This window comes from Tupaia chinensis, unplaced genomic scaffold (genome assembly GCF_000334495.1).
Source record: "Tupaia chinensis unplaced genomic scaffold, TupChi_1.0 Scaffold000527_1, whole genome shotgun sequence".
Lineage (NCBI taxonomy): Eukaryota > Metazoa > Chordata > Mammalia > Scandentia > Tupaiidae > Tupaia > Tupaia belangeri.
Genome location: NW_006160040.1, coordinates 4965573 through 4979874, shown reverse-complemented (window position 1 = coordinate 4979874; position 14302 = coordinate 4965573). Strand labels below are relative to the sequence as shown.

General features: G+C 42.6%; 1 protein-coding gene across 1 annotated transcript in view; it reads left to right on the top strand.

The window, feature by feature from the left end:
• PPIL6 (peptidylprolyl isomerase like 6) overlaps positions 1-14302 on the top strand; it is a 39710-nt gene that overhangs the window by 980 nt on the left and 24428 nt on the right. The window contains exons 3-4 of the mRNA XM_027775102.1: positions 6015-6110; positions 9930-10118. Coding sequence (XP_027630903.1) covers positions 6015-6110; positions 9930-10118 — 285 coding nt within the window. The remainder of the gene's footprint in view (positions 1-6014; positions 6111-9929; positions 10119-14302) is intronic.

The following is a 14302-nucleotide window of genomic DNA, read 5'->3' as shown; positions in this document are numbered from 1 at the left end:
GGTGTGTGTGGCCCACGCTGCAGTCCCTTCTAGAACATTTCCCTCTCCGAATTTTGGGCATACATGCACATGCACCTGGCTTGAAAATCATGCCTCAGAGTTGGAAATGTTACTGGAACAACAGAGTCCACCCAGTGGGATCCAGTTACCTTAACCTCCATGCCATCTGCTGGACCCACCTCCCCACATTCATTTTTAATTGAAATAGAGATTTTTAAATTTTATTTTAAGAAAGATTTTTGCTGTAGGGCACCTGTGCTCTCTGGAGACATGAGAGAAAGTGAGAAATCACCCTCTGGGTGTGTGTGGGGGTATCTATGCCACAATCTCTTCTCCTCCATTCTCCCCTCAGTATCTTGGGCTCCTGCAAGCCACGGGGTCTGGGACTCCAACCCTGGTAGACTACATGGGAGTCCAGAAACATAACCCCTACACCGTTTGCTGGTCCTGAAATACAGATTATTTTTTTTTAATTCATGGAAGAATGATCTGGAAGAAGTGTTACCACTTTTAAAAACAAACTCCTTCCCCAAGTGATTTTTGAAAACCATTCAGGAAGTTCCCCTTCTTAAAACTCATTTTATATTTATCACTGAATCCCCATGAAATTAGATGCTTCACAAATATCTTTATAATGGCCAGAAGTGCTTGGAGAGTCCACATAGTTCTTTGTAAACATGCAGAACCATATAAAAGGAAAAAACACTGGAAAAAGGAAAAAGGAAGAAACTGGCAGTCTTTGGTCAGATCATCCGTGCTTCAGCACACTCACCATGAGAATACAGGAGAAATGGGACCAGCAGTTAGCATAATGGCTATGTTGCTGAACTGCAGTCAACTGCTGTTCGAGTCCCAGGCACGTGTGCGTGCATGCCCAAGATCCCAAGAGGGGAATGGAGGAGAAGAGATTGCAGCATGGCTGTGCTCCATGGGGGGTGATTTCTCGCTTTCTGTCTCTCTGCCTCTCTCTGTCTTTCTGGAGAGTGCATGCACCCTATAGCAAAAACCTCTCCGAAAAAAGGAATACAGGAGAAAAGTATGAAACTTGAATTCAACCCATATTTCGGGGTTGTCCCAGAAATGCTGTCTACACTAAGCTCTCCCCAGAACCTCACTAGACTCCAGGACCATGCCTTGACACATTTGTATCTCCCAAAGTACCCAGCTGGATGCCGGATAACAGAATGTTCTCAGATGATACCTTACAAAATCCCTGCCTTCCTGCCTGCTTTTACAGAGTTAAAGAAAAGCCTGTGATTATATCAAATCAGGAAAATAAGTGGCAAAATAGGCAAAGTTGACATCAAGATGGAGAAAATAAGTCATCAGAAGTCTGCGGAAATGATAGGTGGATTATCAAAAGAATTAGAAATTATGGGCAATGTCAGCAGGTCAGATGGTATTTGCAACTTTTTATGGCCAAAGTTGTATTTAATGAGTTTGAGGGATTCCCCCCCACACTAGTTTTCTTAGCTGCTTTTTTAAAAAAAAATTTTTTAAGAGAGATTTTTGTTATAGGGTGTTTGTGCTCGCTGGAGAAACAAAAAAGAGACAAAAAGTGAGAAATCACCCCTCAGGGCATGGCCACACTGCAATCCCTTCTCTTCTATTCTCCTCTCTGGATTTTGGGCATGCACGTACATGTGCCCAGTGTGAGTTTTTAGCCACCAGCCTGGACTCAAACCGCAGTCATGTGGGAGTCTATCAACATAACCATTATGCCACCTGCTCCCTCTTAACTTCTGAGTGCACATGTTTTCTGTGCCTGCTTTTCACTGTAGAGAAACATGGCAATTTCTTTCTGTAAAGTCTAGGTAGTAAATATATTAGGTCTTTCAGGCCATAGGGTCTCAGTCATAATTCTTTTTTTTAGAGAGTTTTGCTACAGGGCACGTGCACTCGCTAGAGAGACAGAGAAACAGAAGGTGAGAAATCATCTCCTGGGGGGGTTGGCCACACCACAATCTCTTCTCTTCTATTTTCTCACAATTTTGGGCATGCATGCACGTGCACCTGGCATCAGTTTAAAGTGTCTGGGTCTGGGATTCGAACCATGGAGTCCAGTGACGTAACCATTAAGCCATATTACTGGTCCCCCATAATTATTCTTTGTCCTTGAGTTGCAAAAGAAGCCATAGATGTGTGAATAAAGGATTTGTCCCAATAAAACTTTTGTAGGCATTTAGCTGACCAACTTTAATTACTGGTGGCACCTCATAGCCCTCTATCCTTCTCATTCCTGCTCAGACTGCTTCAGATAAGGATCCCTCATCAGCCCAGCTGGGCGTCGGTCAGGTCGATAATAATTCCAGGAGCTGGGGGACAAACACCCTCTGACAGGTGCAGTCCCATAAGCTGATTTTGAAAAGCCTAGGCTTTGCCACAAGGTGACAGGGAGAGAGAACCACAGAGTTGAAGCAGCCGGGGCTTCTGAGTCACTGTTTTGCCCAACCTTTTCCTGTGTATTTAAGTGACTTTTTACTAAACTCCTGTGTGGTATGTTGGAGTGGCTTGTTTCATTTCTTGTTTTAAGAAATCACATTGGAACATCTTTATTATGGACCTTGACTTGCCTATAATTTTCACATGACATGTGGGACCAGCAGTTAGCGTAATGGCTATGTCACTGGACTCCCATGTAGTCGACTGCAGTTCATGTCCCGGACCCGGTGGCTTAAAACTCATGCCGGACGCATGTGCGTGCATGCCCAAGATCCCGAGAGGAGAATGGAGGAGAAGGGATTGTGGCATGGCCATCCCCCTTGGGGGGTGGTTTCTCGCTTTCTGTCTCTCTGTCTCTCTCTGTCTGTCTGGAGAGCGTATGCACCCTATAGCAAAAACCTCTCAAAAAAAAAAATTCACATGACATGAACTAAGATTCTTTTGATTTTTTCAACCATTTAAAAAAAAATCTAAAAATTATTCTTTGCTTTCATACCTCACAAAAAACAGTCAGTAGATCAGATTTGACCTGCTGGCCACAGTTTGCCAATCCATGCTATAGAAAACACTAAGTCAAGAACACAGTGTGGGAACTGGCAGGTGGCATAGTGGTTAAGGTGCTGGACTCCCACACGGGTGATCACAGTTTGAGTCCCAGACCGGAGGCTTGAGAATCATGCTGGTGCATATTCATGTATACCAAAATCCTAGGAGGATAGTAGAGAAGAAGGGATTGTGGCCTGGCCATCCCCCCAGGGGGTAATTTCTCACTTTCCCTCTCAGTGTCTCTCTCTGGGAGTACATATACCCTATACCAAAAACCTTAAATAAATAAATAAATAACTACAGTCTTATTATACTGATAATGTTCTCCTTCCTAATTTTTTGCCAACTATAGTTCTGTTCGAACATGAACACATATTGATGTAAATTCAGTTCATTCTATATTAATAAAGGATATTTGGATACGTTCCTAACCTAATTTGCAAGCAGTGTCAAAAACCTGATTAAACAAAGATTTGGATTGTAAAAAGATTAAGTATTACTTTCAGTTTCATTTGGATATAGTCCATTCTGGAACAAGTACTAAATTATGAAAAATGTACTTAACTTGAAAATATTGAGCTATTGGTTATTCCAGGTGGTTCTTCAGTTAGAAACAGCAGTAACCTTTGTAGGACTGAGCTTTACACTGAGCACAGGTACTGAAACTGAGCAGCAAGATATGCCCTCTATTGGCTGGGTTCATTAGTCTGAGAAGGAAATGGCCCAATTGCTGCTGCCTTCTTGAGTGTCCTGGCCTTCTCTGCTCAGAATGCTCACCCCTGATGGTGTATGCCAGGTCTGTCTTTTAGACCACTGCAGGATCTCTAAGCACTGTCCTTAACAGCGAAGTTACCAACTGCAGCAACTGTTATTCTTCCTTGTTGGCCAATCTATGAGGGGGTCTTAAAAAAATGTATGCAAGGGAGGTGGTGGCATGGTGGTTAAGGGCACTGGGTTCCCACAAGGCTGATCGTGGTTCAAGTCTAGATCTGGTGGTTTGCTTTCTCACCTTCTCTCTCTCTCTCTCTTTGCTCGCTCTCACTCTGTTCCTCTCTGGTCAAATTTAGGTAAATAAAGTTAAATTATTCTTTTAAAATAATTTTATGCAAAATGTATATTGTGAAAAAAAAAATGCACGGGTTTAATTTTGGGGGTGACAGAATGAACACTTAAAGATTATCCCTGAACTTTTAAAGGTTCTCTCGTATATTGCAGACCCACGCAGAAAAATGAGCCCTAATTGTCACTATCCGACCTGCCTTTTCTTGCTTTAGAAGGAAACAATATCAAGAACCAAAATTCACATTTTAGGTTTTGGCTTTCAATATGCTTGCCAGAGAGAGGAAGAAAGTGAGAAATCACCCCCTGGGGGGATAGCCATGCTTTTTAAAAAATTTATCTATTTACATTCATTCACTGTACATCATTATAGCATACAAAATGAGATTTCCCATCCAGAATACACTGTATATTAGCTCAATCAAGCACATCAACATATGTGCTATCCTCAAATAATTTTCCACTTGTTTCTTGTATATTTTATTATTTTAGCCACCCTTGATTCCCTATCTCTCACCCTTGCCGTGTCTCACCCTCCTCCCACACTGTCTCTGGTATCCATGGTTGTTTTCTATGCTTTTCCCCCTCATTTTATTTGAACTAAATTGAATTTAATTAATCTAAGTATTTCCAATAGCAAGCACAGCTGATATATACATATCCATGAACACAAGTCTGACTTTAGGCATAAACCTAAGTGAGTAGAATGAATGGCCATCCTTTAATCCCTTCTCCTCTAGTCACTTCGGGGTTTGAGTCATGCACTCTTGTGCCTGGTGTGATTTTCAAGCGATTGGATCTGTTATTTGAACCATGGAGTTGGCCATATGGGATCTAGGGCCTTAACCTCCATGCCACATGCTAGCCCCTAGAAATAAAACTTACTTTTTTTTTTTTAAGAGAGATTTTTGCTATAAGGCACATGCACTCACCGGAGAGACAGAGAAATTGAAAGCTGAAATCACCCCCCAGGGGTATGGCCACATTGTAATCCCTTCATTCTCCTCTCAGGACTTTGGGTATGCACATACACACGCCTAGCATGAGTTGTTTTTGTTTTTGTTTTTCCTTTAAGAATTATTTTATTTCTTTATTTTAATTTGACCAGAGAGGGACAGAGAGAAAAAGAGAAAGTGAGAAAGCAAGCCACAAGATCTGGGACTCGAACCACGGTCAACCATGTGGGATTCCAGCACTCTCAGCAACCACACCACCTGCCAGCCCTGAGTTTCAAGTCACCTGGTCTGGGACTCGAGCCACAGTCAACTACATGGGAGTCCAGCAACATAACCATTATGCCATCTGCTGGTCCCCAAAACTTACTTTTTAAGAGGGATTGCTATTCAGTAAAATTTTTCTCTGATTCATACAGACAAAACAATATACATGAAGCAAAATGTACTCAATATCTAAACCTAAAGTTATTTAGTACTTCTTTTTTCTGTAAAGGGAACAACCCCAATAATATCCTTTTGGTCATTCTTTGTACATCAGCGAATTAAAGTCATAACATTTATTTATTTTAGTTACAAGTAAAGTATCTGTAGATCCAAATGAAGTTTGGCAAGAATTTAATTTAGGAAAAAGCTAGTGCTAAAAGAACAGCAGATCATTTGACTATTGGCATATCCTCACTTGGTTCATTTGTGTATTCAGTTGCTGCATATGGATGACCATTATCTATCAGATGCTGCAGGTGAGACTAGAGGAAGACTAAGCCATAGTTGTGCTTACTGATAAGGAGCTTAGACTCTAGAGGTGAGAGGCAAATGAGCCAGAGCCCCAGTGTGGACTGGGAGCAACTTGCAGCTAAGTGCAGGGGCCCCAGGAACAGCCAAGGGGCATCTCAGTCAGGGTGTGTGGCGTGTATGTGTTTTACATATAACTTCCTAGAGACCATAAAAATAGGAGGGGGGATTTATATTTTAAATGAAAAATTAAACTAATTATTTTAATTTGAAACCTAGAGTCTGAAGGATAATTATCCATCCAAATTCAAAGATCCTATAATTGTCCCTCTTCAAGAATTTGCATGGGATCAATTTCTACAGGAGAAAAAAAAGGTAAAAGGATATTGGGGTGAGCGGGATACTGACAACAAGCAACGTTTTGCCTGAATTATTTATGCATTGCTTTGGAAAAACAAAGAGTACGTTTGGTCCAACTAGGTTTTATTCCTCTAAATTAGGTACTTTTTCTAAATCATTGCAGTCATTTTACTAGGCTGATTTTTGTTTAAGAGAGAGTTTTGCTATAGGGCTTATGTGCTTATCCAAGAAATCACCCCCCCTCCCCCAGAGTGGGGTGACCATGCCACAGTCCCTTCTCCATTTTTCTCTCAGACTTTTTGGCACGCACGCACGCACATGTGCCTGGCATGAATTTTAAGCCACTGGGTCCAAGACTCAAACTGCGATCGACTATGTGGGAGTCTGGTGACATAACCATTACACCATCTGCTGGTCCCCAGGCTGATTTTTTTTTTTTTTTTTTTAAGTAAAGCATTTACAGGATTCAGCCTTGGAAGGCCTGTGTTAAGGGGAAGCTTAAGCCTCTCGGTACTATTTACTTCTGCTGATGGTTACCTCTTCTCTCTCTCTCTGCACCTCACTTACTCGCACTCTCTTTGACGCTCTGGCACTCAAGTTATGGTGGCCTGGTTTGGCACTCTCCTCGGCCTTACTCTGGAAAGTGTTGGTTGTGCATATCACAGAGATAGCAGGGGGCCTTTGTGTGAGGCTGTTGCTTAGGGTGCTCTGAGAATAGGTGCTAAGTTTCCATAGGGTAGCCTTCTAGTTGAAACTACCTTCTCTGCATTCTGCCTCTTACAGTACCATCGAAGAACCCTGGACCTGAGGGATAGCAGAGCTTGTACATGATGATAGATTTCCTCCTGAGGTGCCAACCATCATCAGTTGGAAGTGCTGTCTGGAGTATGCGATAAAAATTTGAAGATGGCATCCTGGCTTATGTGTCATGCTGGAGATGGTGGAATGGGGCATGCCACCCTTGGGCTAGCCCTGTAGAAGTTGGTTTCTCTGCCCCAACTCACGTCCCAGGAGCTGATGAAATCACATTTCCTCTGACCAGAGCAGCTGCAGTTGTTCTGTGCTTGGTTGCACAGCAATGTCTGTAATTGTCATGTAGGTGTGTTGCTTTATGAGACCACTTCACACACTGCTCAGTCACATGCATAAGGCAAGACTGAGTCAAGAATCCCATTCATTACGTCTCATACTTTCATAGCCATAAAACATTTTCATTGAAATTCAGGAGTGCTCTAGAAAGAGCATGTGATGCATATTATGTGCTAGATGCTATTCTAATCATTCATATGTATGTATACACACACGCACACAAACATACACATACACACACACTCTAATTACAACAGCTGGGGTGACCAGTGGTTCACCTGGGCCTGAGGAGTTTCCCAGGATGTCAGAATTTCAGTGCTAAAACAAGGTCATAGACAAAGCAGGACAGTTGGTCACACTAACATACCTTTTTCCCTCAATTTTTATTACTAAACTTACTGAACTGCCTACCAGTATCATGTTCTCCACTTGGAGGCAAACCGTGATCTTATGGTTTGCCTTCTATGTATTCCCACTGTACTTTTAAAAATTGGTGTCAATTCAAGTCCTCAGTTTCCTCCCTTTTCAGCCATCGTCACCTTGAGATATTTTGTGTTCCATCTTTCCTGTTTTTCTCATGGATCTCAGTGAAGCTTTCTAGTTAGTCATTGCTGCTTCTTTCCATCCGTACTTCATTCCTTATCCTTCCTTTCTCCTCTGGATATGTGTCACCTTAATCTTCCTTTTGGACCAGGTTTTATTTTTCTTTCTTCAATGTAAGTGTGACTTGTGTTACACAGGTTGAGTATCCCTTATCTAAAATCCCTGGGACTAGAAATATTTCAGATATTTTCAGATTTTAGAACATTGCATATACATAAGTTTGGGCAAGTGTAAGCATAAATTCATTTATGTTTCATACACACCTTATACACACAATCTGAGGTGATTTTATACAATATTTTTGTATTGCATTACTGGTTTGTGACCTGTCAGGTGTGGAATTTTCCACATCTCAGTGCTCAGAAATTTTTGGATTTTGGAGCATGTGGGAGTTTGAATTTTGGATTAGGGATGCTCAACCTGTATGAGGTGCTGCTTAGTCCATTTGGTCTCTGTGAATCAGTCATTAGGTCCAGCTGGCCTTATGTTTTGGTAGAATGTAATGCTATTCTAAGGGGATCACTTCCGGGCCTTTGGGAAGGGCTCCTCAGTGGAAGGCAACATCATACATCATAGTACTAGAAAGCTCTAGAAACCATCAGGTTCAGCCCACTATCTTGAGGTGGGCAGGGAGGTATCCTAATGCACAGAAGAGACATGGAGGGCCTGCAGGTGGTGTAGTGGTTAAGGCTGCCAAATCCCACATGGCCAACTTCAAGGTTCAAGTCCTGGGCCTAGAGGCTTGAGGAACATGGCAGATGTATGTGGTGCCCAAAATCCCAAGAGGAGCATGGAGAAGGGATTGCAGTGTGGCCATCCCCCCTGGGGGCATAATTTCTCACTTTCCTCTTTGTCTTTCTGTATCTCTTTCCGGTGAGTGCATGCACCCTATAGTAAAACTTTAAAAATAGTAAGTTTTGAGTTCTATAAAATATTACAGTGATCAATTCTACATTCCAGAGAGTACTGAGCCATGGGCCCTGCCAGTGATGTATAGGAGAACATGAACAAGTTTCTTTCCCTGGAAGCAGGGTTCGATAAGGGCATGGGAAGAAAGCATTAGAATATTTCATCTGAGAGAGAAGAATGGAGGAACTTGGCAAATTGTAGGTAAACTATTCCCAAAAACAAGTACTTCTCCAAGTGTGGTCATCCCCTGGGATGCTGTCAGACATGCACGTTCTCACACCCCACCCAAGGATCAGAAAGGCAGGGGCGTCAGGAATCTGCAATCTGCTAAAGTTTGGGGATGGTTTGCAAGGACTGGCACAGGGAAATAACAAAGTAGATCTCAGAGGGATGTTCAGTGGCCACTCACTGGGCACTTAGGAGGCTGGCTGTCACCTATGAGTGGATGAAAATGTGAATGCATTTCGTTCTGAAGTGCTTAAGATTTAAAAGTATTGAGGAAAGTATTTTCATGGTCCCTGACTGTGCCCCAGAAATCCTTGTTGGCTTTCAGGAAACATTTCCAAGTATGACCCTTCTCCATCCAAAAACAATCTTTATCTTTAGAATTACTTAATTTCATTCATTTATTTTTAAATTTGACATGAGAGAGAGGGGGGAGAGAGAGAGAGAGAGAGGGAAAGTGAGAAAGCAAGCCACCAGGTCCTGCGGTACTTGAACCGTGGCTGGCCATGTGAGACTCCAGTACCCCTAACCATCATGCCACCTGCTGGCCCCATGATTGTAACATTTTAAAGATTTTTTTAGATCATTCTTTGTCATTAGTGATGTCACATTCTTTAAAATGTTCTTAAATTATTTTTTTAAAGAATTACTATTTTTTATTTAACTTTATGTTTTATTATTCCAGTTTGATCAGAGAGAGACAGAAAGAGAGAGAGAGGGAAAGTGAGAAAGCAAGCTACCAACTCCAGGACTTGAACTGCAGTCAGCCATGTGGGAGTTCTGCATCTTTAACCACCACGCCACCTGCCGGCCCTTCTTAAATTATTTTTAAGAGCAAAATTCTGAAAGATGATAAAAACATATTTTCATATTTTTAAGAGATTTAGTCTTACAGTTGACAAATTCAGTCCTGTAATTGATCCTAAGCCCTGAATTATGGGTTTAGCAAGTTTTGTTTCTGTGTTTTTCTTCCTCATTACATTTTGTTGTTGCTGTTTTCCTTTACAGGAACTCAAGAATGAAACCTGGCAATATTCTTCCTGTGTGATGTGTTTTATAAATGATCAACTCCTGGGTGATGCATTTGAACTGCAGAAATGGGCCCAGAAGGTGTGGGACATAGTTGATATTAAGCCTGCTGCACTTTATGATGCACTTACCATGGATTATGCCACTAAATTCTTAAGTGACACCAAGGCAAGTTATTCTTAGTTTTTAAAGAAAACAGTGGAATTTTTTAATCGTTAGTATTGATTTGGCATTAACTCTTTAATATTCTAACAAAGGGATTATAAAAGTGTAAGAGACTAGGGTTTTTTTTTTAAGAATTATTTAATTTTAAATGTTTAATTATTATTTTAATTTGGTATGGGCCGTATGTGCTCACCTGAGAGAGAGAGAGAGAGGAAGAAGGTGAGAAAGCAAGCCTCCTGGTCCGGGGCCCAAACCGCAGTTGGTCATGTGGGAGTCCTTAACCACCATGCCACCTGCTGGACCCCATGAGACTAGATTTTAAGCCCTCAGTGACTTTATAATGATCTATTTATAAAGGATTTTAATATGGCAAGGTCTGGCTTGGTATGAAGCAGACAGGCAGACAGGACAGGAAGAACACCCATAGTCAAACATTTCTGTGCCCCATTAAAGATTTGCACACATGGGGACCAGCAGATGGCATAATGGTTACGTCACTGGACTGCCGTGTAGTCAACCGCGGTTTGAGTACTGAACCTGGCGGCTTGAAACTCATGCCAGGCATGTGTGCATACGTGCCCAAAATCCCAAGTGGAGAATAGAGGAGAAGGGATTGTGGCATGGCCATCCCCCTTGGGGGTGGGGTGACTTCTCCCTTTCTGTCTTTCTGTCTCCCTGGGAAGCCCACATGCTCTGCAGCAAAAATCTTTCTTAAAAAAAAAAAAAAAAAGTCTTACATGCACAACTTATCCATTTGCTACTGCAAAGCCCTCCCCCCAACTCCCCCATAGAGAAGTCAAACCTATTGATAATTTATCTCTAGTATAAAATATTATTTATTTATTTATTTTTGGGTTTTTGCCATATTGTACTTGTGCTTTCCAGAAAGACAGATGGAGGGAGAGTAAGAAACCATCTCCCAGGAGGCTAGCCATGCCACAATCCTTTTTCCTCCATCCTTCTCTTGGTATTTTGGGTATGCATGTACATGCACCCATTGTGATTTTCAAGCCATTAGGTCCAGGTCTCTAACCTCAGTTGGTCATGTGGGAGTCCAGTGCCTTAATCACCATGCCACCTGCTGGCCTCTTAATCACTACTTTTTAACACTAGCTGAGGGCAGCTGCACTTATAATAGAACGTTTGAGAAGAAAGGTGACATAAAGCATGACATGTAATTGGCAAGAACAGGCTTGGGCAGGCTGTGGCAATGGGGAGGTCCCCAGTGGCAGGACACTCATGAAGCCTGGGGTCCAAGGGCCAAGAGACAGACATTGGGGCAGAATGGCAATAGAGGTAAGAGTAGATCATAATTTTACTCAGAAACTATTGTTACAACTGCCTTGTGCTGAAATCATCTCAGGCCATGGTGGCTTGTGCCCACATGGTTACCCAGTGTTAGCATCTGAGCTGTGCAGAGGCAGAGACCTGGTCTCACTCATCATCATTTAACCACTGCTCAAATAGACCTGAAACATAGGTGCTCAGTGAGCTCATCTGGATAAAAGTAAACTTTGAAAATGCTAGAAAGTATAGCGTTTGGGGAAGAATTTGCTGTTTGTTTCAGTTCATTCCCAAAGGCGTAGGCTCTAGAATTGCATCATTCTCCAGAATGGCAGGAGACAGCAAGGAGGCCAGAGCCTATGGAAATGAGTGTCAGGCAAGGCCCTTGCCAAAAGTACCAGGCTACTGAGATTAACTTAGGGAAAAAGGAGTGTGTGAAAAGATATTACTTATCTCAACAGTTGACAGGAAAGTTGGAGAACCAACTTGGGAAGACCTTGGGAGCCAAGGGAGGCCCGGCAGCAGGAAAACATGGCCAGAGTCACACCACAGGCATGGCAGCCATGGTCCTGCCTGGGCCCTGCTGGCCCTAGGTCCACACTCAACTCTCCTGTGTTTTCACATGACTCCTTGGAGAGCTAGGATCCCAGGTAGGAGCACCTGCCTGGTGAGCCTGGGTCCCCACCACCTGACTGTCACAGGGTGTGATGGGGAGAGGGAAAATTTGGCCCCTTTAGATGTGATGGGACTCTGGGGGAAATTCTCCAGGGTGTTCAGATGTTAACTAAGGAAATCCCCACAGCAGATTGTAAGGAAAGGTTGAGGCCAGATTATGATATACTGTTCATTCTGAATCAGAGACTTAACTTTTATCCAGAAGGAAATCAAGGCAATGCAACTTTTCCTAAATAATATGACATAGTCTTTGCTTGTCTGGGAAAGCTTCTAGGAATCTGCAGAAGTAGAATGAGTGGGGAGAACTTGGTAACAGGGTAGCCATCTGAAAAGCTGCTGTAATAGCATAGGCTAGAGATAATGAACCCATGAATTATTTAGCAGGATTGGGCAGAGTGGACTTAGATTCTGGAGAAAATGCTTAAATTTTTGTGCACAGAAAAACTCAGGGACTGACTCACCTCTGGGTCTTAAGAGCATGCTGGGGGACCGGCAGTTAGTGTAATGACTATGTCACTGAACTCCCATGTAGACAACCGTGGTTTGAGTCCCGGACCCGGTGGCTTAAACTCACGCCAAGCACGTGTGCGTGTGTGCCCAAGATCCCGAGAGGAGAACGGAGGAGAAGGAATTGCGGTGTGGCCATCTCCCCTGGGGGGTGATTTCTCACTTTCTATCTCTCTGTCGCTCTCTGTCGTTCTGGTGAGCACACACACCCTATAGCAAAAACCTCTCCCCCAAAAAAGAATGTGCTGGACAAGTATGTCTGTGTGTTTGGCGCTAGGTGAGTGAGACCTACTTTGTGTCACATTCATTTGACATTAACATTTTCAAGAGGATGGAGTAAAAGGTATTGCTGCATGGTCATCCCCCAGGTGTGTGCGGGGGGTGATGTCTCACTTTTGCTCTTACTGTCTCTCTCTGATGAGCACATTATGGAAAAAAAAAAAAAGGTTAAAATGATGTAAAATAATGCTATGGTACATTTAAAATGATTTCATTAAGTTTCCTAGATTCTTAAGAATGAGGGCAGGTAAGTTAGGCACCTTGGTAAATGAGGTAGCATTTCTATGCATGATAATGTGGCCCAAGATTTGAAATGTACTCCATTAAATGGGCTCTGGCCCCTCAGTGAATGTCATGATGATGAAGCCTGTGCCTTCATGAAATGCTTGGGAGACAAGGTCTCAGAGTTCACCCCTCCTGGGGAGATACCAAGTGCAAACAAGAGCTGAAGACACCGGTGCACTCGAGGATATTATTGAACATTACTCAGAATCACAGCATCCTTCTCTTCCGGTGTCACGCTGCCTGTGAATACAGTGGCCTCGTCTTCCCACTTGGAAAAGATGTGGCCTGGCTCTGGCTAGCTAATCTGTTCTGCCTCTGAAAAATCCAGGACACTTGTAACCAAATCCATGGCTCTCATAGTGGATCTTCCAAAACTACTTAGGAAAGAAAAGAGAAGTAGAGAAGAATTCCTACTCTGTTTTTTCCCCCAAGGGGACTGACTAGTGTTCTTTCTATGCTCAGTCTGAGATGTAGTGGGTATCTAGGCCATGTGTTCTCTGCGTGATAGGCTAATATTTTTCAAAGCTTTGCTATTATAGGTTTGGGGTTGTATTTTTCAGATTTTTGTTAGAGGCCATGTGTGCTTGCCGGAGGAAGACAAATAGAAAGAGAGGGAAAGTGAGAAATCGTCCCCTAGAGGGGGATAGCCATGCTGCAGCCCCTTCTCTGTACTCTCAGAATTTGGGGTCTGCACACACATGTGCCTGGTGTGTTTTTCAAGCCACCAGATCCGAGACTTGAATAGTAGAGTTGGACATGTGAGATCCAGCTGCCTTAACTACCACACTACCTGCTAGTCCCTGAAAGGTTTTTAAAATGTGTAATGTAGGTTGTAAAAACTTGGTAATTTAAAAAACTTCTTTGCATCATTTATTTAATTTTGCTGTTATGCTATCTGTTGAAAATACTGTTGAAATCTTATCATTGAAAACCTTTTTTTTTTTAGAGAGATTTTTGCTATAGGGCATGTGTGTTCGTCAGAAAGACAGACAGAGAGACAGAAAATGAGAAATCATCCCCCAGGGGGATGGCCATGCTGCAATCATTCTCTATTCTCCTCTTGGGATCTTGGGCAAACATGAACACATGCCTGGTGTGAGTTTAAGCCACCAGGTCCAAGACTTGAACCATGGTTGACTATGTGGGAGTCTAGTGAC